Below are 24,015 nucleotides of genomic sequence, written 5' to 3'. Positions count from 1 at the left end.
ATGACCACATGATAACAGATTTTACGATTCACCATAGCAACTGGGGACAGAAAAGGTATTTCTTTACCCTGGTGGAAATATATATTATTTTTATTTAAAAAATAATAATATTGGACTTGAGTAACTGATAAGTACTGCCAGTCAATGTGTAAGTTTGAATGCATAATTGTATTGAAAAATTAAGGGGTGATATGGAATAAAATCCTATTTTAATTTAGGTGCAATCCCATGGGCGAAAAACACATGGATGCCGATGAAAATAATATCTCCTATTTGTTTGGATATATTTGACAGGTCAATACAAATGAAAAGTAAATATTTTTTAGTGGCTGTATGAAGTATATATTTTTATAATAATGAAAAATAATGACATAAAAACAAATGTCAATTTTTTTCTTTAATTCGTACAAATCTAAATAGTAAATATTTAAAATCAAGGATTTTTTTAATCGTCTATCAAAATATGTTTTTCTTCGCAGTATTATACAAGTAGTATATTTACAGGAGAGAGGAAATCTGAAAAAATGTAGCGTTTGTTCAACAAGCAGATTAGGTTATCATGGTAACTAACTCTGTGTTTGATTTACCTCTTTTTCAAAAACAAAAAAACAGAATTTCCCTCATTTCAGGGTTTACATACTCCATGTTTTTACTTAACCTGCTTTCTGGACTACCCCCAGGTATCTTTGACTCTACCTTGGCTTTTGGCTCATCCTCCTGTTGTTGGCGAGTGTCCTTTCTATGGCGAACCTCGGAGTGTTTCTCCCGATGAGAATGAGGAAGGCTTTTGACCGTGTCTCTGATAGACTCAGCAGCAGCAAAGCGTTTGGACAGCGCAGACACACACTGACCTAAAGAGTCTGGCAACAATCACAAAAAATGAGTTTGATGATTGATGCTTGCTTCGAAGACAAGTTAAACAGCAAAAACATGCAAATTAACTCTGTAAGCACAATCCCAATGCAACTCACATCTCCACAAACTAGAATCTCGTTGGCTAACTGCACTAACTGTTTACACTCACCGGTAATCATCTTAATGCGAGAAAAATGTCTTCTACTGCCGGAAAAAGTAAGAAGAAACCTCAGTTTGGGTGCCCCTGCTCCAAACTAAACACAGTCTTTGCACAGTCAATAATGGCTGCCTGATGATGTAATCAACTGATTAGCCAATCTGTGCTTTGAGTACTTGAATCAATTCAAGGAAATTAAGGTAAAAAATAAGCCATAATTTTCAAAGTAATGAAAAATGTGCTTTAAGGGAAATACAAATTAAAAAAATACTACTGTCTTACTTTTTCAAGCATGTTTTTAGCCATCTCAGATGCTGAATTATTCATGCTGCATATCATATCATATCATATCTTCAATTTCATGTTTCATAATTAGTCTATATATATATATATATACCTCTCTCTTTTTAATCAGCCCTGTAACTTACACAACATTCAGCTATAAAATTATTAAATGATGTTGCTGAATAAATGATATGTCTAATATTTTTTCTTTCTGACACACCATGCAAATATAATGTTGACACACACTCAAATGTGTGTAATATGTTTTTCTTTCTAACACACCATGCAAATATTTTGTTGACACACACTTGTATGGCGGGGGATTCTCAGTTTGCACATACATTTCAGTGGTGCTAAATAAAACACTGAATAGTGCTCCCAAAACGGTGGTGAGTGTTGATTAATCACATATTTATAATATAATTGCATTTTCTCCTTTCAGTATTGTGGGCATTTTGATGCTATCAAGTTTGCACGTGTGTTAGTAAACCTTTAGTCAATCAGGCCCTAAACTGACATATAAATACAGTGCTATGTTGGTTTTTGTAATGCTTACTTTTCGTATGATATGAATGCAGCTGAGATAGGCTCCAGCACCCCCTGCGACCCCAAAAGGGACAAGCGGTAAAAAATGGATGGATGGATGGTTAGGGTTGGGCATTGCATACATTTAGACGATTCCGGTTCCGAACAATTCGCAATTCCGATTCTCTTAAGAGGCGGGGCACACCTTGACTATGCTATTTTCAAGCAGTATATAAATAGCAACCCTTTGAAGTTGAATATAAATGTTCCAATGTTTCTTTACGAAGGAAACATTGTAACAAAAGTGTGACTTTATTTTTGTAAAGCTCATAAAAAAACATTTACGCTTATCCGATGTTGTTTATGTGTTAAAGATAGAGATGTTCCGATTAGGGATTGATCACATTAATCAGTACACAATAACTAAACAAATGCAAAAACTATTATTTATAACTCATTTAAATCATTTTTTTGCGCTCAAAGTCCTCCTGTGTCCAGGGAATTATTTGCTGAATTTTAAATAATCTATTTTGAGAAAATAAAAATATAGCAATTTTATGGATCGATCTGTCTTCCTCTTACGTGTAGCCTGGCAGTGGCCGCTGAACAGCAACAAATCAGCCCAACAGTTGTTATATTATCCTCTCTCTAGAGCAAGGATGTCAAACATGAGGCCCATGGGCCTGATCAGGTTCAATCCAGCCTGCGAGATGAGTTTGCTAAGTGTAAAATTGAGCTGCATTGTAAGTTAAAGAAACTGCTGTTCTAAATGTGTCCACTGAATGTCGCAATAGCAATTCTGTTAGCAATTCTGTTAGGCAAGCGAATAGTTTATACCGGGGCAAGAAAGTACACCAAGCAAGAGGTACACGGTAAAGCGGGGCTGTGACTCCTCCCCCTCGACCCAACGTAAAACAAAGAGGTGTAAAATAAACAATTGGTAACCCCACTTAAAATGCTGCATGAGACACCGCACATTGATATAGTTCTGTGAAAATTATTGTCTTCTGTGCAAATTTAAAGAGAGTGAACAGTGTGGGATTTACTGCAATAATGTCAGTCTTTTAAGTTTTAATTTTTGGTTTGTTGAAATTGTTCACACATTGCACAGCTTTTATTTTTCTAACGAGACACAGTGATGCCTAGAAGGCAGGGAGGTGCTCAACCCTCTTGAATAGTTTCTACCTCTGTTTGTATGGTTTGTTGAGTTAGCACAGGATTGATATGTGGAAATGACAAATGAAGTATTTGATACATAGAAGAGTTTTTAGTTATGCTTCATTTAGTTTTTTGTTTAATCCGAGATGGGCTGTGACTTAAAGTTTAATTGCTTTGTAGATACACTGAGATTAAGTCTAAATTCATTGTGTTCTTCATGGTGTTTTTGAAACTGGACCAATTTTTTCCTCAGAATGTTTTGATTAACTTGAAGTGTTTTGTCAAGAGTATTATTTGTGTTATGTACATTTTCAGAATCTGCTTTGAATTCAAGTTTCATAGAAGATTCCATAGGAACTGCTTGGGGTCATGTTGACCCCACTTGTGGAAGAGTGGCTAGTGATAAAAAAAAACCCTGTGATTTCTTAGAATGATGACAAAATAAATACAAAACTAAACGGCCTCATGTCACAAAAAGGTTTCATCAACAATACCTGGAATATGAAAAAAATTAAAATTCTTTGTTCAAGAGTTTGAAGAATAACAACCCAGTTTATTGCAAAAACACATTGATTTTAATTGTGGTCATTTTAGATCCCACTTGTGGAAGAGTGTAGGTATTTGTAGGTTGTGTGTCCAAGGGTTAATAAATGTAGTCTATTTATTCTTAGGGAAGCGGTTGGCTGCTATTTACTGTGTGTATTTATGTATCTGAGCCGAGGATGTTGTTGTGGCTTGTGCAGCCCTTTGAGACACTCGTGATTTAGGGCTATATAAATAAACTTTGATTGATTGATATTTCTTTTGGTTAGTGGATTGAGTATCGAAAATAGTAATCGACGTTTCAAAATGTGGATGTTCCAGGGAGAATTGAAATGTAAGACCTGGTTCCCACGGATGCTCAATGCCCAAACCTAGATTAGATTTTTGTCAAGAGTTTTAGTCAGTTATGGCACGGTCAAACATTGCACATAACAAACTATTCCATTTGCACGCCTATCCATATCCATCCATCATGTTCTACTATTTGTCCATCTATCATTCCACAAAATCGAGTGCCCAAAAAAAATAATCCCACATGTTCATTTATCCGTTTTATTTTTCATTCATATCTATTTTGCATTGTTTTCTACATGTAAAACGAATGCTTATTCTCCAGAAAATGTGTGTTTTGTTAACATTTTTGAGTATCTGTAACGGCTTGATTGAATTTCCATTATTTCTTGTGGTTCCTTTGGTTTTTGTAAGATTCCGTTTTCGTGCAAAATTTCTTAACGCATTACTAACGGAAACTGAGGCATAAGTGTATTACGAAAAGAAAGTTGTTTATTATCATTTTGAGTATGACATACCTGAATATTCAGTCTTGCCAATCTCAGCATAGACTGTGGCCATGAGCTCCAGGCTTCTGGCAGTAATCGGATGGTCATTACCAAAGGTCTTTTGGTGGATCTTCGTAGCCTGACAAGACAAATTAAGGTTACCAAATGTCTGATTGATTATCAACATTGAGAAAGCTATGGAAATGTATACGTACCTTACCACTGTACTCTAGCGCAAGATGAGGCCTGGAAGAAAAATGGAGGAAAAAACACAATGAATCACATGTAAGAGAACGGACCTCTGCCAAGGCTTAAACATTTGTCACCTACACAATCAATAGGTGAGCGAGCACAATCTATCAATCTTTATTATTAAAAGGGGGTAAAGTTTCCTACAGAGAGACTCGTCTGGATTCAAGAAGCGAACAAAAAATGTAATTAACAGAATACAACCTAATCGCAAAAAAAAATGTTTGTATTACAGAAAAAAAAAATATTATTTTTAATCAAACTTGAATTTAATTTGATGCACGTTTTGTTTTTTCCCTACCATTTTTTTTTGTACTGCAAAATAGAAATGTAACACTATTAAAAGATAAATGTAGAAACATTCCTAATACACAGGTAAAATGAACTCTGCTCCCCCCCGACCCCCGACGGATCGTGGGATCTGTATATAAGGAGGACGGACCTGAGTGGGATACTATAATACATTTGCAAACGTAACAAAAGCTATACCTAAACCAAATCACTTCCTGCCTATGTACATTTCATGTACTGTATGTGGGACAAGGAAGTGCGATGTGGGTCAAGTGCTGGTTGTCATGGGAGCTTATCTGTTTCATTGCCTGTGGGGTGCGGGTAGGGGGGCAACTATGACACCGAACTCTAAAAGCTGTGACGACACACGGGAAGCACTAGAAGGAAGTGGAGATGTTAGTGCTATTGCAGGCTTACTGGCACGTGTCCGCCTGTCTGCCTTGTGTTAATCTATGTAAACACATCACAGGAGATATGAGAGCTAACAGCTGTTTCTCTCGCAGGTGAGCAGGAAAGTCAGGCGTGGACGTCCGTCACCCTCCCGTGTTGAGTAAACATGTAGAGCAAGCTCTGTTTAGTGTGACAGAATGTCAGACTCGCCGTCCCAAAGCCACATGTCCCTTCAATAAGTAATGCCCCGGTGTCGGTTTGCCTGTTTAAAAGGGCCCTCTTAGGGGACACCTGATCAGAGAAGACCTGAAAGGGACTTTCTGCCACATTGCTGAAAGACTGATGAAGGCACGAGTGCTTGTTTTTTTTTTTTCCCCAAAAAAACAGGATCTTATTTAAAGGCGGGGATGTTAATACTTGTACCCAAAACTTCATCCTCCAGGGTACTTGCATACACAACTTTAACCACGGTTTCTTTTATACTACAGTGGAAATGTACAAAAACGAAGGCTGTACTGTATATGTACTGTATATTTATATTTATATGTATACTTTTATGTACACAATGCAGTAAACCCACTAGTCTTTCTGGTCTAACCTAAACAATTATAACCAAGACACACGCACGCGCACACAAACACACACCCACATGCACACACGTACACACACTGCAAATTATTTGACAGTTGCCAGCATTTTACATTCTATTTCTAAAAATGTGTCTAGTTTTGAGAGCTATTTAGTTATTTTTAATAATTGACTTTACATCACAATCTTGATTTTGGCATGAACAATTATATTTTGTCTAGTCTAGTTTAAAACTGTTATAGTTGAGAAAATACATATTCAATAGATACTAATAGAATACAGAGATATTTTGGTTTTCCTCGCATAGAAAATCTTGTTGAAAGATTCTGCAACATCCCGAGGATGCTTAACTTAACAACTGCAAGATGAATAATGCTTGTTTTCAGAATAGAATACTTATTTCTACCTTTAAAACCCTGCAAATTTTTAGATCTACCAGCCTTAAGTTAGGATGTCTTATCAAGTAAAATTAACTAGGTGCATGGACAGATAATTTCACTAGTTTTTAATATATTTCCTGAAATCTCGTCTTTTAACTTTTATTTTGTCAGCTCTTTTTTGAAGTGCACACACACACACACACACACACACACACACACACACACACACACACACACACACACACACACACACACACACACACACACACACACACACACACACACACACACACACACACACACACACACACACACACACACACACACACACACACACAAGGAGACACCAGATCCTGTCAAGGTGTTACTTCACTTACATAGAGTGGTGTCTCATTTCTTTACATTTACTCAGAAGTTCAACTCGAGCAGAACAAAGGTGTATTGACAAAAAAAAAAAAGAAGCGCCACGGAAAAAGGTTGGAAGTGAAGAACATACAATAAAAAGTGAAGACATTTAAATTCACTCTAAAAAAATATGAATAAAGATGGACATGAAGGAAAAATGTATCCAATGTAAAAAATATTCAAATAAAAATGTATATTTCAATTTTTTTAGGATTAATACTAATATTAATATTTTTTGACAATGCAAGAATTAATGTTAAATCCCCAAACTTCGTGGTTGTTCAATATTAATTTTTTATTAAAGGAGAATTACAAAGAATTGCATCTTTTCTGACTCATATATGTTGTTACAATGTTGGATGCTTGACACAGTTTTGGATACTTTTATTTGGGGGGTTTTGCAGTCTGGCTACGTTGTGACATCACAGCGAGGTGGACGTACTTATTTAGACATTAAAGGAGAACTGCACTTTTTTCGTAATTTTGCCTATTGTTTACAATCCTTAACAAGAGACAAAAGGTTTTGGGTTTTTTTGCATTCTAACTTGTAAAAATCGCTCGCTCTAGGTGGCTAGCAATGCAGCTAATGGGAGCAATCAATTATACCTCTAAATCACTTTAAAAATGCATTCAAAAACTGCCAACAATACTTCATTTACGTTCAGTAACCTGTATAATAACCAAGTTGTAGCGGCATTATTATTGTAAAAGCGAACACTGAGGAACTATTTTCTATCGTACTAACACATCGGCGTGCTTCCGTATTAGCCGGAAAAGATAGCTATGGCAAGAGATAAGCTAGCCTCTACATCAGCTGAGTTTGTAATGCACAACACAATGTGATAGGACACCAATCTGTACTGACTGAAAAACATGAAGAATCATATGTAAAGTATTAGCTCACATTTCATGTTTTGTTTGTACACAGCTAGCTCGACTGACTGTGGTTGTAATAACAACCATGACATGCTGCTTGTATAATTAGCATTAATAAAGTGTCTTACTCGATGGACATTTGTGCGTTTGGTCCAGCTGGTTGGAGACGTTTTTCCGGTTTATTTCATTTATGTCGAAATAGCTTGGCTCCAAGTTCCACATTTACAGCATCAGTGTCACACCGACCTCACTCTCTCGGCTTTCGTCTGCAACGTTTCATCCTCGTCTTTGTGCTAGCTTCTATAAGCAGGAGTTCATCCTCCGTATATTTAGCTTCAAAAAGAAAAGGTTGTAAACCCTCATTTGTCTAAAAATAGTTGTCTTTGTTGCCTGTTATGAAGTCTGCCATGATTAGAAAACACACATTTGTTGCCAAGAAACTGCTGAAACGGAAATAAATGCGCATAGGAAATAAGCTCTGTCTGTTACTACATTATATATATATATATATATATATATATATATATATATATATATATATATATATATATATATATATATATATATATATATATATATATATATATATATATATATACTTGCAGTGTGTATACAAAATGATGGAGGGCTTTGAAGTTGATTTCGAGAGCTTTGAAGGCTATCGGTGACTCGCATTAGCAGCATTTTTTATCATCTCTAAAATAAAAACAAATAAAAAAGACATATATGTTCTTGTCTCTCATGATTGTGAAAAAAAAGGGCAGTTTCCCTTTCAGTCAAGCTCTCAGCCAGGGGGGGAGGAGCTCCTTCCCCTAAATTTCAGGCCATGAGGAAACACAAAAGAAAATAGGATAAAGTATTATTTTTATCTAATTTTGTCATGTGTGCATTAACACTAATGTACAACATGCAGTGACATAAATTCTGCTAAAAGCAGTTATTTTTATGCAGGTCTGAATCGATCAGCGAGTGTGCAGGTGAACCTAATGCTGTGACCGGGTGAATCTATAAAAAGTTTATTTTTAACTGTGTCTGGAAAAAAACAGCAGTGATGACTTCAAAATTTATATTTAAACAGTGTACGTATACAAAATATACATTTTGATACTTGTGGAGGGGGTGGGGTGGGGTTTTTAATTTGCAATCTGGGAATGCTTTCACAATCAAAGCTCTTGCAGACAGATTAAAAACAAGTGTTTTAAAAGCGACTGTGGAGCAAATTTTTACACCAAAGCATATCCAATACATATTATGCAGAGGACAAATTTCACCACATCTAGTGTGTGTGTGACAATCATTGGTACTTTAATCTTTAATCTTAATCTGTAATACAAGGAAGTGTTTTAAATTTAGATTAAAATCATCATAGGTCCCCTTTAAGCTCAACAACGTAATAATAAAAATACATGAAAGAAAAAGACCACACATACATAGACTTTGTTCAACATATTATCCAATGGTACAGGCGCCATAAAACAAACTTTACACAAGCATAAATTACCTCCTGATAAGCCTACTAAGCACATACTGTACTGCACATTAAATCCCACACACTGCAAGTTTTACCTACTGTTTGCTCATGATGCACAGCTGGGCCAGCCGCTCGAGGTGCTGAGCCTGGGAGGCCTGCTCTGAGAGCTCCTCTGGGGTCGCCCATCCTGCAGAACCCAGCAGAGGCTCCTCCTGGGGCTCTGTTATGCAAACACAGGGCATGGGATCGCAGTCAGCCTGCCAGAAAACCACTCAAGGCTATCAAACCCCTCTGGGTCCTGACGATACGTCTCACTCTCAGCACCCCTCTAGGGGTTAACAAAACAACCCCAAAAATGCCTGCCTATCTGGCACTTCTGAGAACTATGAGAGTGAACTGAGAACTAGAGACAAGTCAGTGATACAGGTTGCAGAGAGCAGATAAAAGGGGTCAAACAACACACTTGCAACGCCCACTAGAACACTGTCACTGGCACGTGTGTGCAAGGTGACAAAGCAAATACAGTATACAGTCACGCACTGCACTCGTAAAAATGTGCTGCACCTGTATCCCACATTAGAGAAGGTAGCTAGTCACTACAAATGTATTTGAAAGAGTTCACAAACAACACAGGTCATAGTAAGATGCAAACAATACGGCATGGACAGGTGATCGTGGCAGGTAAACAAAACACGGAGTCACAAAGAAGAGGTAACAAGTTCAAGACAGTTTCTTTCAACGGTTGTGTTTATTATGCCGGTACAGACACTTTTTACTCCAACTTGTTGATCGACATTTTTGACCTTCTAGTATTTTTTGCCATTCCTTTTCTAAAAAACAAAGGACAGGCACACAAAAACAATACTTGCATCAATAAACAGTTTAACAATATATCAACACAATAATAGGATACCGGTACTCTAAAAGACAATGTCACAGTCATAATGCAAGTACTTGTATTGCATACAATTAAGGAGTTCAGCAAAAATTATGTCCATCCATCCATCCATTGCTTGTCCTTTTTTGGGGGTCGTGGGGGGTGCGGGAGCCTATCTCAGCTGCATTCGTGCGGAAGGTGGGGTACACCCTGGACAAGTCACCACCTCATCACAGGGCCAACCAACACAGATAGACAGACAACATTCACACCCACATTCACACACTAGGGACCATTTAGTGTTGCCAATCAACCTATCCCCAGGTGCATGTCTTTGGAGGTGGGAGAAAGCCGCAGTACCCGGAGGGAACCCACGCAGTCACGGGGAGATCATGCAAATTCCACACAGAAAGATCCCAAGCCCGGGATTGAACCCAGTACTACTCAGGACCTTCGTATTGTGAGGCACATGCACTAACCCCTGTTCCACCGTGCTGTCCAAAAACTGATGTCAACAGTGCGAAATAAATAAAGAACAGCAAAAATGCAAACATGCATTTTGCCCCTAAAGCCCTCCTGTGTCCAACGTTTTCCAGGATTTTATTTTTTATATAATTTATTATATGAGAATTAGCGCTTTTAAGCATTAATTTCAAGCACCTTTGAAACCCTTAAGTCAGGTATTTGAGGCAACCATGAGAACACAGTCAAGAAAAACATGCACTTTGTTATAATAACAACACTGTGAGAGTATCACCTGTACTTGTAACTGTTGACATTGCTCAGTGTTACTACAAGCGTCACGTGCTCAACATGTTTCAAACATTACAGCCAAGTGAACAAAAATAGTTATTTCTTCTCACAATCAGAAAAATTGAAATCAACATGTCATGATAATACAAGCACTTCTATACCCAGGTTATCATAATGCTTATTGAACTTGCCTGTTCTCCCGTGTAGCGCTGTGAGCTCGATCAGTGCCACCTCGTAGAACATTTTTTCAGCCTGGATGAACTGGAGGGCCTTCCCATCTGTTGTATATGGGTGAAGGATCACTCACTTGTTCACTGGGATTAGTCAATTGTTGAAGTTAAAAACAGCCTTGTCGCGCAGCTCAACTGTGTTCATTCGGCCCGACACCCGCCTTAAGAATGACCTTCAGGGATGTGCATGTAGTAAATGTTGGCAGAATGATTTTTTATGATAGACTACAGAGGCTCAGGAAACCAAGCCCCCCACCCTCGCCTTAACAGCTTTAAAGGGGACTGTGATGGTTTTCGTCTTTTATGACCTATAAATATTATTACAGTGTTGGATAGTTGTGTTCAACAATGCCAAAGCATCAATTCATAAGGTTCATGCATTTGGGCGTGAGCTTGCTTGGATGCCTCTGTTCCCAGGTTTTTTTCAGTCTGGTTACCTGGTGACATCACAGCGAGGTAACAGCTCCTCTTCCTGTGTTTCAGGCCATGGGGAAAGACAACAAGGGTAGATTAAAGTATTATTATAATCTAATCTAGGCATGTGTATAATAAAAACCCACATGCAATATGAAATGACATAAATGCTGCTAAAAGCAGCTTATTTGTGAGGGTCAAAAACCATCAAGAGGGTGATTGATTGATTGATTGAAACTTGTATTAGTAAATTGCACAGTGCAGTACATATTCCGTTAAATTGACCACTAAATGGTAACACCCGAATATGTTTTTCAACTTGTTTAAGTCGGGTGCCTAATGTTGGGGGCGGGTGAACCTATATAATGTTTATGAAGTTTATTTTCGATCGTATCTGGAAAAAATGACTTCAAGGTATATGTTTAAACAGTGTATCTTTTGAAAATATGTTTGGAGGGGGCAGGGTGTGGGTTCATTTGCAATCTGGGAACACATCTACAAACGAACATTTTGCAGACAGACTCAAAAAAACTGCTTATAATAATGACTGTGGAGCAACATTTACACAACATGTACGTAAAATGTACATTGCATATCCCATGCATTATGTAGACCACAAGGAAGTGTTTTGAATGTAGACTGAAATCATCATAGTGCTCTTTAATAATGAATGTGAGTGATAAACGGTCTTGAATCTTAAATTCTCACTCCTCCTTTTTCAGGGTAAATACCAATGCACAGTGTAATTATATTCATTAATTCAAGACTAAAAAACATAAAGGGATATTGTCCAGTACACTATAGTGGTGTTATCAATTGAATGTACATTAATGAAAAAGTCCAGTGCCAAATGGATGGATTATCTTGGCAAAAACACAGATTTCGTGAACACAATTTGAACAAATTATTCCTTTTGTGTCCATAGAAAAAGTGTTGCATTGATATTTTTCTCGAGTGTATTTAGTATCTTACACACTCTACTAAAGTACCATACGCATATATTTTTTAAATTGTATTATTGATAATATTGGGCTTGTGAAAAGCCTTTCTATTAAAAGCACCTTTAATAATAGCGCCAGCTCACTCTGTCAGAAACACTCCATTGTACTTGGCCCACTGTGAAATGACACTGATGATGCTTGTCAGGTGAATTTAAGGAGCAGCAGAGACACTGAGCGCCTAAAATAAACACAGTCCTGGCTGTCCAAACGCCCTATTTAAAACTGAATCTCTCACGTGTAAAACAATGTTTAATATTTGCTCACCAACGTGATGTGATGTTACTGAAGTAGCTAAATATAGTTAATTCCAAAAGGATCTTTATGGTTTTTATACGCCACAATGTGACTTGCTTTTACATGAAAATATGCATGCTAAGTTCCTTTATGCCTATGGACATCACCTTATTACACTAACTTGCTGGGTCACCTATAAATAGGGATAGATACCTTCCACATTTGAACCGATACAATACCAATTTTTGGTACCTCATAGTCGATTTTCAATACTTTTGTGTATATTCATGGGGTAATAGAATCTCTTCCTTTTACATATCAAACATTTAACAGTGAGCTGATAATGATAATGTTGTTGTCCAGTCATATTTAGTTTTTTTTTTCACTTATGAGTCTCCTTTTCAAGTATGCATTTATTTCTTTATCCTCAGTGTGTTGCCGTTCTACTCTTAGCCATTAAGTTTAATATGTCCCATTTGTCTTTTGTTGAGCCCTACTGAGTGTTTATACTGCAATTATTGTAGTTGTTACACATCAGCTGTTTGATTGTAATGTGGATCATAGTTGTAGTGTTCATTAACAAATTTGGAGGAGTTGAAATCACCATGTAAATTCGCTAATGCAAACCAGTAGCATGTATATGGCACAGCCAATGTACATTAGCATCCAGCTAGCACAGTTTGAGAAATGCAGCCTTATTTTTGAGTGCTTTCCATCAGACATACTTGCCTATTTGCAAGGAAAATTGTAAGATTACTTATAGAGGCAGTCCGCCATAAATACACCTGTTTTCCAGCCAAGTGCTTGAGTGTGGGCCGAGTGTGCAACCAGAAGTTGCAAATATAATCATCAATCAATTATATACTCATTTAGTGCTTGCAATGTGATTTATCAAACCTAAAGCAGTTTTGCAGGCGCAGGTTTGCATCTATATTTAGCACGTTTGGAATGCGCGTTCAAACTGACATTGTTTCGCACAAATGGCTGTGCCGTGGTCAGAAGAAGGCAATCTGTCAGGGTTGCCCCTGACAGTTTGGTTGCGTTTGTCTTAGTTTCCTGTCAGTGCTTTTATTTTGTCTTCATTTCCTGATTATCTCCCTGAGTGCTTTGTCCCCTCAGCTGTGGCTGATTGGCACATGGCCACACCTGGTGCCAATCAGCCAGCTGCTATTTAAACATGTCCTGCCCTCCAGTCACTGCTGGATTATTGTCACTTCTACCTGTAGCTTCTACCCGTCACTATTTGTCATTGTAGCTATGTCTACTTTTGTCCACTCCGCTCAAGTCATAGTTCCTTCGTGTCACAGTAAGTGTTTTTGTTTCTTGTCGACAGTTAGCCTTTGTGCTATTTTAGTTCATAGCCTAGTTTGTTCTCCGCCTTGTGCGCGCCTTTTGTTTGTACCCTTTTGTTTGTTTTTTGCTATAGAGTTTAATTAAATCATGTTTTCCCGTTCAATGCCTGCCGTCTCTGCATCTTGGGGTTCGTCACCAACAAACTTTGACACAATCACTGTTATGACAGATGATGGAGATAATCACTTGTGCGCATGTCGACCATAGTCACATAGTGTGTCAGTCAGAAATAAAAAATATCAGACACATTGTCTATCCAGCAATTCCATCTCAAAGATGATGCAGGACTTGAGGACACATTTAGAGCAAGCAGCAACAACAAAAAGTCTAAAGAAATCCTTTTAGAAACAATTTATTTCAACATACATTTTTTTTGTGTTTAGTGTGCTAAAAAACGTAGATTCTGTTGGAGTTTCCAATAGTCCAGAAAAGGTGGTACAGATCATAGTTGTTTGCTGCATGTTCCACAACATAGCAAAACTATATATGAAGGAGAAATGAGTGTCTGCTGACACTATACCAAAGTATGCACAACAACCTAATTTAAATAGGGCAGTGTGCACCACAGTTGCAATTGTGAGCACTTGTGCACGCAGTCTTAGTAGATCACCTGCAGCACGCCCACTAATCGAACGCACAATGTTTTAGTTTGTGCATGCTATTTAACACTTGGTAGATGTGTCTTATAGTGTAATAAATGTTTGCATGTACTTAAACATGTGCAATTATTAGTAGTGCACGCAAAGCTAATCTACTGGCACAGCTATGAATGAATGGCTGCTGGCTTTGTGGTGAGAAGGAGGCAATCTGTGCAATGATCTGACAACAAAGACAGAGAATAACTTTCTGTGCATGCTGACATATTTTGAACTGCCAGAAATAAAAACAGCAGACCTAAAAGCCCAATAATTTAGGGGCAGATTTTGAGCCAGTAGACTCCAAAAAGAATAAATCAAACACAGTGATTTTAAACACATGAGAAATTGAGCACCAATACCCCATATATAAGGTAGATGAGATCATCACACTCGATAGATGGCACGAGTTAGCCTTGCAAAAATGCCATTAATAATTGTGTGAGCTTAAATGAGGTCAGTATGATATATATTACATTTAGGAAACACCCGGTGGCGGGCCAAAATAAACAACTCGGCAGGCCAAAATTGTCTCGCAGGGCCCCAATTTGGGCACCTTTAGTCTAGCTTGCATTGTAAAAGCTTCTTTATAGCCCAGAAAACAGGATTAACAACTTGGCAATAACACCAAGAGCTAAAGCATGATGGTGTGGATGTGGAGAGAAAAAACTGTGTCAATGGTTACAGCCGATGCAAAACCCCCAATTTAGGAAAGTGCCACACTTTTGCACTTGTTCAATTGCGCGAGCAGTCTTAGTAGATCACCCACTTCCACTTTCGGCTTTTCCCTGTCAGGGGTCACCACAGCGAGTCAATCGCATGAATGGTTTTGGCTTAATGATTACGTCCTTCTTGACGTAAACCAGGCTGGGAATCAAACCTACGCACCTTGCCGTGAAGAGCAGAAATGTGTACCATTACACTACAAGGGCTGTATCTGTTAAGATCAGGGCGCATGATGATGCGGGTATTGTTCTCCCAAGAAGCAAAGGACGAATCCGGACAGGACTTGCAGGTAACAACTTGATTTAATAATAAAACAACACAAAACAGGTACAAACAGAAAACAAACCGACTGGATGAGGTGCCGAGCGCACCGGAAGCTAAAGCTAACACTTAGCACAGACTGTGACAACTAGCAGGGGCTAGGAGACAAGAACAAACTTACGTGACAGTCGCGTGATGCAAATACAAAGAAGCCAGACCGACTGACTGGCGAAGGCGGGCTTAAAGGCCTACTGAAAGCCACTACTACCGACCACGCAGTCTGATAGTTTATATATCAATGATGAAATCTTAACATTGCAACACATGCCAATACGGCCGGGTTAACTTATAAAGTGCAATTTTAAATTTCCCGCTAAACTTCCGGTTCGAAACGCCTCCGAGGGTTGACGTATGCGCGTGACGTCAATCATTGAAACGGAAGTATTCGGACACCATTGAAGTCAATACGAAATAGCTCTGTTTTCATCTCATTATTCCACAGTATTCTGGACATCTGTGTTGGTGAATGTGTTGCAATTTGTTCATTGCATTATGGAGAAAGAAGCTGAGCAAGCAAAGAAGAAAGTTGTCGGTGCGAAGTGTCTATTTTGCGAGGGAAGTCAGCAACAACACGTACACAGCCGGCGCTTCTTTGTTTACATTCCCGAAAGATGCAGTCAAGATGGAAGAACTCGGACAACAGAGACTCTTACCAGGAGGACTTTGATTTGGATACACAGTTGCGATAACGTGAGTACACAGCTGCGCTTCCAAACATTTGATCGCTTGCTATAACTAGCTCGAGCTAGTAGCTAGGAGCTAGGAGCTAGCATTAGGATTAATTTGTGGCATATTAAATATAAGCCTGGTTGTGTTGTGGCTAATAGAGTATATATATGTCTTGTGTTTATTTATTGTTGTAGTCATTCCCAGCTGAATATCAGGTCCCACCCGCGCGCTTCCAAACATTTGATTGCTTGCCAGTACGTAACTTTGATTAAATATATAAGCTTTATGAACCTTGGGTTAGGTGAACGGTTGTTTGGGCTGAGTGAGTGTGTGTGTTATGCAGGTGTTTGAATTGTATTGGCGGGTTATGTATACGGGATCCCGTCCATATTACCCGCTCGAGCTATAACTAGCTCGAGCTAGTAGCTAGTAGCTAGGAGCTAGGAGCTAGCATAACAAACACCTAGGTGTTTTTATGCGGGATTAATTTGTGGCATATTAAATATAAGCCTGGTTGTGTTGTGGCTAATAGAGTATATATATGTCTTGTGTTTATTTACTGTTGTAGTCATTCCCAGCTGAATATCAGGTCCCACCCGCACGCTTCCAAACATTTGATTGTTTGCCAGTACGTGCGTGTCATGTACGTAACTTTGATTAAATATATAAGCTTTATGAACCTTGAGTTAGGTGAACGGTTGTTTGGGCTGAGCGAGTGTGTGTGTTGTGCAGGTGTTTGAATTGTATTGGCGGGTTATATATACAGGATCCCGTCCATATTACCCGCTCGAGCTATAACTAGCTCGAGCTAGTAGCTAGGAGCTAGCATAACAAACACCTAGGTGTTTTTATGCGGGATTAATTTGTGGCATATTAAATATAAGCCTGGTTGTGTTGTGGCTAATAGAGTATATATATGTCTTGTGTTTATTTACTGTTGTAGTCATTTCCAGCTGAATATCAGGTCATCCCCAGCTCTCACAGCATCTTCCACTCCCCACTAGTCCTTCACTTGCACTTTCCTCATTTAAAAATATTTCATCCTCGCTCAAATTAATGGGGAAATCGTCGCTTTCTCGGTCCGAATCTCTCTCACTTCATGCGGCCATCATTGTAAACAATAGGGAACTTTGCGTATATGTTCAACTGACTACGTCACGCTACTTCCGGTAGGGGCAAGCCTTTTTTTATCAGATACCAAAAGTTGCGATCTTTATCGTCGATGTTCTATACTAAATCCTTTCAGCAAAAATATGGCAATATCGCGAAATGATCAAGTATGACACATAGAATAGATCTGCTATCCCCGTTTAAATAAAAAAAAATCATTTCAGTAGGCCTTTAAATAATGTCAGTGATGACAAACAGGTGCGCGTTGCGAACACAAGCAGCAGGTGAAAATAATAAGTAACCATGGTAACAAATTCAGGTGCATAAACCGGAACAAAAAAAGGAGTCCAAGACTAACAGAAAACACACATGACCCGAAAACCCAAACAGAATATGATCCAGGCAGCGGATCATAACAGTATCACCCACAACACGCTTACTAATAGTGTATGCAGAGCCGGCCCAAGGCATAAGCGTACTAAGCGCTTGCTTAGGGCCCCGCAGCCACCAGGGGGCCCCCAAAAGCAATTAGCAAAAAATTCTTATTTTTAATTTTTTGCATGTATGAGTCTGACTGATGATTTCTAAATGATCAAAGATATATTATTGTACAAAAACACAATTTTAGGTCAACAGAGTGCTGCTGCTGATCTAGGCCTAGTGATTCTTCCTGCTTCTCTTTAAATGTAAAGCTGCCTCTGCTGCACCTGTGACGTTTGCCTAGGGATGGGCGATACCACACTTTTAGGATTCGATACGATACCGATACTTTTTCTTGCATTTTCATCGATACCGATACCAATACCAATAATTTCTTATTGGCAATTTTTTGTCAGTCAAAAATATTATTACTATTGTTATTATTTAAGACAAATCACAAGACAAATACAGACCATTTATACCATATTTACTATGGTCAATATATAATAAAAGTAAAATTAAAATAAATAACATAAATATGAAAAATAAATTAAATATTAAATATAATAATAACTATATATTATATATAATAATAATTAAATATTAGGGCTTTCCAATTAACAGTCAAATCCAGATTGCAAGAAGCTGCAGTTATTTTTTAAAGTTTGTGATATAATTAGCAATTAATGAAATATGAAATAGGCTAATGTTTTCGAAATGTAAGAAATCATGTAACAGATTAAAACCAAAATCACATTCAATCATATATTCAAGATTTGCTTGGAAAAAAATAAAACTGTAATGCAAAGATGAAGAATCTCCAAATTGTATCTCTTTCTTATCTTGTTTTAAATACTCAAGCAATTTTCAACTAACAGTAAATTCCCCTGTGTGGAAATTATTTGAATTTATGATAATCATTTAAACAAAAATATTCAGTAAACATTACTAAAAAAAAAAAAACAATGCCTGTTTTAAGTCAACAATTGGACAACACTGGATATGCCTGGCTGCATCGCTGTCGGCTGGCTGTGTGTGTGACGACGCTCATTCGCTGTCTCCTGTCACGTGACTGGGCCAGCTCTATACTCTGCCAGGTACAGGGGTGTCCCAGCACATAGTAAGTTAAGTAAGTCATCAAAAACATCTGAAAGTGATGCTTGCACCCCCCACACGCCGTTTTTTGGTTTATATCGATACTTTTTTCAGAAAAAGTGATGCCAAATGAGTAGCGTGTGAGTATCGGTATATCGATACCACAGGATCGATACGCACATCCCTACGTTTGCCGCCTGCCGTGCAATGCCAGTGCGCACTGGGCATCAAAAGCGCAGCTAGAGGCAAAACAATGTCACAAAAAAGGACATATCCTTCAGGTGCAGAAAAAAGGAAGAAGAAGAAAGTGGAAGAGGAGAAAAAATGCCATGATAAAGGTATGTTTGCATGACTTGGTAATAAAAAGTTTATCAAAGAGATTTGTAGCTGTAATTAGCTTTAGCTAGGTGACGTTAGCTAGCTAGCGCGGTGCTAGCAATATGTTTTTAGCATCAGGTTACTAGTGAGATATATTGTTTGCACAAATTGTTTGCAGCAGAGCACGGTAATTTATGTGAGTAAAATAAACATTATTATTTTTTACATCAACTCATAAGTTATGTGAAACTTCCCCAGGAGCATTGTTAAAATACTTTGGAGGCACAGAATCAGCCCAGAGCCAGTCCACATCCTCAGGCTCAACTGTGAGTGATGAATCAGGTGAGGAAAAGACTGTCACCATACAGTATACATTTAATTTCTCAGTATAAACATTACACCTGAAGGGAAATTAATATAGTCAAAGTATCTCATTAATATTTGTGCCTATATGTATGTATGTATGTATTTCATCTTAGGTCCATCTCCATCCTCTACAGTGCTCTCTCACACACCTCCATCCTCTGTGCCCACTGTCCCCTCCATGTCTGAAACCACAGCTGATTTATCTAGTAAGTTAACTGCAAAACACCCTTTATAATTGCTCATTGTACTGCAGAACATTCTGAGATTAATAATTATGTCCAACAGTGCAATTTAATGACCTTATAGGTCCTTCTTTTTTAGTCACTTCCTCAGCAGACAAGGTAAGAGAGGCTTTGTTAGAAGTCAGGGAAAAAACTACTGACCCTACACTAAAAGTTGGCTCAAGAAAGACTGAGTGGACTGTCAGTGATTAGTATTGATAACAAAGTCGGCCATCAGATTTCTTACAGTGATGTCATAAATGACTTTGCCTCCAGAAAAGCCAGGAAGCACAGGTTTTAAGGAGTGGGTGGAGTGGTGTGGGTGGTGAAGAACAGAGGAACAAAACTGTGATGTAATGGTCAAATTTGTGAATTAAGGACCTTAATTTAAGGTAGTTTATTTACATTTTTTCCCCCAAAAATGTTTGCACATCGTTATGTACATTTACATAGTTTTAATATGTAGTAACTTTATATTTGTTTATAAACTGTTATGTTACCTTGTTTCTGGTAACTCTGTTCATTAATATTATTTAAGTATTTGCTTGATATTTAATGTAATGATGTTGTTTTTTGTACAATTGAATTTGTTCCTTTTTATATATATTTAAGTGATTTTATTGTTGCACTTTATTGTTTTTCTTGCACTACGAATTATTTTTGCACATTGCTGTTTCAGGTTTTTGTTACCAAAAATAATAAAGTGAATCAGAATCAGCTTTATTGTCCAGTTATGTTTAACACACATGGAATTTAACTTCAGTGGCGCTCTCTTTGTACAAAGTAAACATTAAATATGAACAATTAACTAAAAATATAAACTAGTAATTAAAGACTAATATGTACAATACTGATGAGACAAGATGACACTTTTACTGTAAATACAAAGCTTTATCACTTGGACTGTTCAACCCCAGGCCACTCTTGTAGCTGAATGTTTTCTACATTTTAAGATTAGGAACCATATGTGGCACTCTGGACATCATTCGTTCATTCATTGGTATTATTTATGTTCTTAACTGGGCCACCCCCATATCTTTATAAATGACATGTCATTTGTAAAGACATGCCAGGCTGACAATAGGATAATGTAAACAACACTGCCAGAGCCGCAATGAGTTTATAGTATGTGTGTGAATGATCAACAATCAATATTATTGGCAGAAATAGAGGGCCCCAAAATCAAATTTTGCTTAGGGCCCCATGGAGGCTTGGGCCGGCACTGAGTGTATGCAATGTTTTCCTTTGCTCATTCTATTTAGCTCTTGTTATTTAGGATCTTAGTGGACCAAACCCTTAGTATGTGGCAGACCACTGGGAATACCGGATTTGGGGTGTAGCCAACATCATAGGTCAGAGAACTTCCTCTCTTAACTATTTTTATCCTCACTGGATCACAATAACAACTTCACACAATTCACTGACTTCACTGTGCTATCACCAAGAGAATCCCTTAATAACATTGACAACTCCATTTAGCACATCTCGTGTGCATTTTGTTAATCTGATACGCTTTCCTTATACGCTTTCCAGGAAATGTATCAGTCAACACTAAGCAGCCAAAAGTTCATTGCACTGATAGCATACAGTACATCAAGTCTAAAACAGTCAATATTGCACACCCACTCTGAAGGGTACACAGTACTGATGCATTTGCTTCGATGAGTGAATTTTGCTAGACGGCCATTGATTTTTCTCTGTGCTATCATTTCCTGTTACTAGGTGGGCCTTTAACGTCCTACCCCAGAGCAGATGACTGCTACAAAAGCACAGTGAAATAAGCTAAAAAAAATCAGTTTAAATATAAAATAATTTATATTGTTAAAGCTGCTAAATGAACATGTTACAATGAATATTAATGCCGTATGTAAAAATACAACTCAACCTGTAACCTGCCTTACGAGATAAGTGGATAATGTTGCACACTGATTGCTTGCCATTTAAACAATGGTCAGTGAGGGGTATAGAGACTAGTTCTTGTCGATAACCTGAGCTTGTAAGTTTAGAGGAGGTGTGTCTCAATGACAGGGAGAGGGAAATATACACTGACACCCAACACCTCTCTGTTATCCCTTTGGCCTATAATGTTGTACTTTACAGAGGCCCGTTAACCTAGTCAAGTGTAGATACACGTTAATTAGTTTACTCCAGTGCCCTGTTGTGCAGCGATAAGAGCCTTCAAATCCTCTTTACACTAAAGCATGAGCTTTGGACAAACACTGTGGCACTATGTCGGATGAAAGTGCTGTTATGAACTTGGAAACTCAGTTTACGTTGTACTGCGTGAATGGTCGATATCTATATTGGACACGAGGGTTGGGCATTGAGGGATGTCGATCCCTATTTTCAATACTCAGTCGGCCGACCGGAAGAATTAGCTGTCACGGGGTAGGTAAGCAGCTAAATGTATCTTCATACAGCATGTGGAGCGCTCCCCTAAGGCAGTGGTTCTCAAATGGGGGTACGCGTACCCCTGGGGGTACTTGAAGGTATGCCAAGGGGTACGTGAGATTATTTTAAAATGTCTGTCAAAAAGAACTGTGAAAATAAATGCAACAATGCAATATTCAGTGTTGACAGGTAGATTTTTTTTGGACATGTTCCATAAATACTGATTTTAAAGATTTCTTTTTTTTGTGAAGAAATGTTTAGAATTAAGTTCATGAATCCAGATGGATCTCTATTACAATCCCCAAAGAGGGCACTTTAAGTTCATGATTACTTCTATGTGTAGAAATCTTTATTTATAATTGAATCACTTGTTTATTTTTTAACAAGTTTTTAGTTATTTTTATATCTTTTTTTCCAAATAGTTTAAGAAAGACTACAACAAATGATCAATATTTTGCACTGTTATACAATTTAATAAATCAGAAACTGATGACATAGTGCTGTATTTTACTTCTTTATCTCTTTTTTTCAACCAAAAATGCTTTGCTCTGATTAGGGGGTACTTGAATTAAAAAAATATTCACAGGGGGTACATCACTGATAAAAGGTTGAGAACCACTGCCCTAAGTCGATAATCCTCCACTGTGTCAAATAAACTACTTTTCTTACAAATATTATTATCACCGGAAGACTGGATGACTAGGCTAAACATGTTACACACAGAGGAAGAACAAGCTGGAGCAGGCAAATTAATCACTTATCTAGCCACTAATCTAACTTGAAACAACAAAAATTGTTGGGAACCGGGTTCTATTGGACCCTTAATTTTTGTAAAGGATACAGTTTTTTTCCGTGATAAAAAGTTCTGCAATCTGAAAAGCACAGAAAAACAATGAAAAGTTAAGGGTTGGATGATGTCATGAGTTGTCAAACATGTTATTTGGATCTCCTAGCAGTATCCTTGGTCTGGTTATCATCAATCACACTTTCATAGGGTCTGGAGTAAACTATGTTTTGACAGCAGGGACATTCCTTCACGTGCTACAAAACAGAATAACATTGCATCTCTATTTATAGGATAACCATGTTTGGTGTGCTTAGCTAGAGCTAGTATAAACAATATACATTTTCAATGTTTTGCATTGAGGAGACACAACACTATGTGGGACACAGAAACAATGTGGTTGCTCACCTGGTGAAGGCAGATGGGCAGAGAGGTGAAGCTCTGCACATGTGTCAGTCCCAGCAGGCAGCTGAGGAAGCAGTGTAAGGCGGCCTGGTACTCCCCCTGCTGCTGGAGCTGCTGTCCCAGCTCAAACAGGCCCTCCCTCCCCCCGCTCAGCATCCCCAGTCCCAGCCAGAGCCGGCACTGCCTCCCATCAGAGCGCCGGCAACCGAAGACAAATCAGTGCTTCCTTCAGCCCTCTCATGGAGGCGGTGGGTGATGATTCTTCAAAACCAACAAAAAAAAGAATAACTAATGACAAGAATGGCCTGTCAAGGACAGGTGGTAAGGAGCGGGCTGAGGGAGCTCCGGCGACTCACACTGAAGAGATCCATTCCCCTCCCTCTTTCCAGGCTGCACCAGGAAAGGAGGACAGAGGAAGTGGAGAGTATTTGCTGGGTGAGTGGCAGAGCTTTGGACCAATCACTTCTCTGCTAATGTGCATGTTAACCACTCTTTCTCCACCCTTGCAAGGAGAAACCTAGATAAGCAGTAATTATGGCATGCATTAAGCCCCTAATTTATATGTATACTTTTTACTTTATTCCATATTCACATTGATATATGTGAAAGGCTGCATACATTTTATGGCAATACTTTTTTTTGCAAAGAAAACGCAAAGTGTGCATTTTCTTTGGCATACTGAGATCAGAAACAAAGAGAGAGAAAGAGAAAGTGTTCCTCACAATTCAAGCAGGCACAAC

The 24,015-nt window shown here is 38.2% G+C and overlaps 1 protein-coding gene across 1 annotated transcript in view; it reads right to left on the bottom strand.

Annotated features, from left to right (window-relative positions):
- The window catches only part of lg03h14orf180 (linkage group 03 C14orf180 homolog), a 35,758-nt gene extending 12,198 nt beyond the window's left edge, over positions 1 to 23,560 (bottom strand). The window contains exons 1-7 of the mRNA XM_062042142.1: positions 23,279 to 23,560; positions 22,928 to 22,958; positions 10,774 to 10,860; positions 9,052 to 9,172; positions 4,518 to 4,548; positions 4,333 to 4,441; positions 697 to 860 (exon numbers count right to left, since the gene is read on the bottom strand). Of these exons, the coding sequence (XP_061898126.1) occupies positions 697 to 860; positions 4,333 to 4,441; positions 4,518 to 4,548; positions 9,052 to 9,172; positions 10,774 to 10,860; positions 22,928 to 22,958; positions 23,279 to 23,431 (696 nt within the window). The 5' untranslated portion in view covers positions 23,432 to 23,560. The remainder of the gene's footprint in view (positions 1 to 696; positions 861 to 4,332; positions 4,442 to 4,517; positions 4,549 to 9,051; positions 9,173 to 10,773; positions 10,861 to 22,927; positions 22,959 to 23,278) is intronic.
- Positions 23,561 to 24,015: the final 455 nt, after the last annotated feature.

Source organism: Entelurus aequoreus, linkage group LG03, assembly GCF_033978785.1.
Source record: "Entelurus aequoreus isolate RoL-2023_Sb linkage group LG03, RoL_Eaeq_v1.1, whole genome shotgun sequence".
NCBI lineage: Eukaryota > Metazoa > Chordata > Actinopteri > Syngnathiformes > Syngnathidae > Entelurus > Entelurus aequoreus.
The sequence above is the reverse complement of the archived record's forward strand: the minus strand, read 5'-3'. Positions and strand labels throughout refer to the sequence as shown.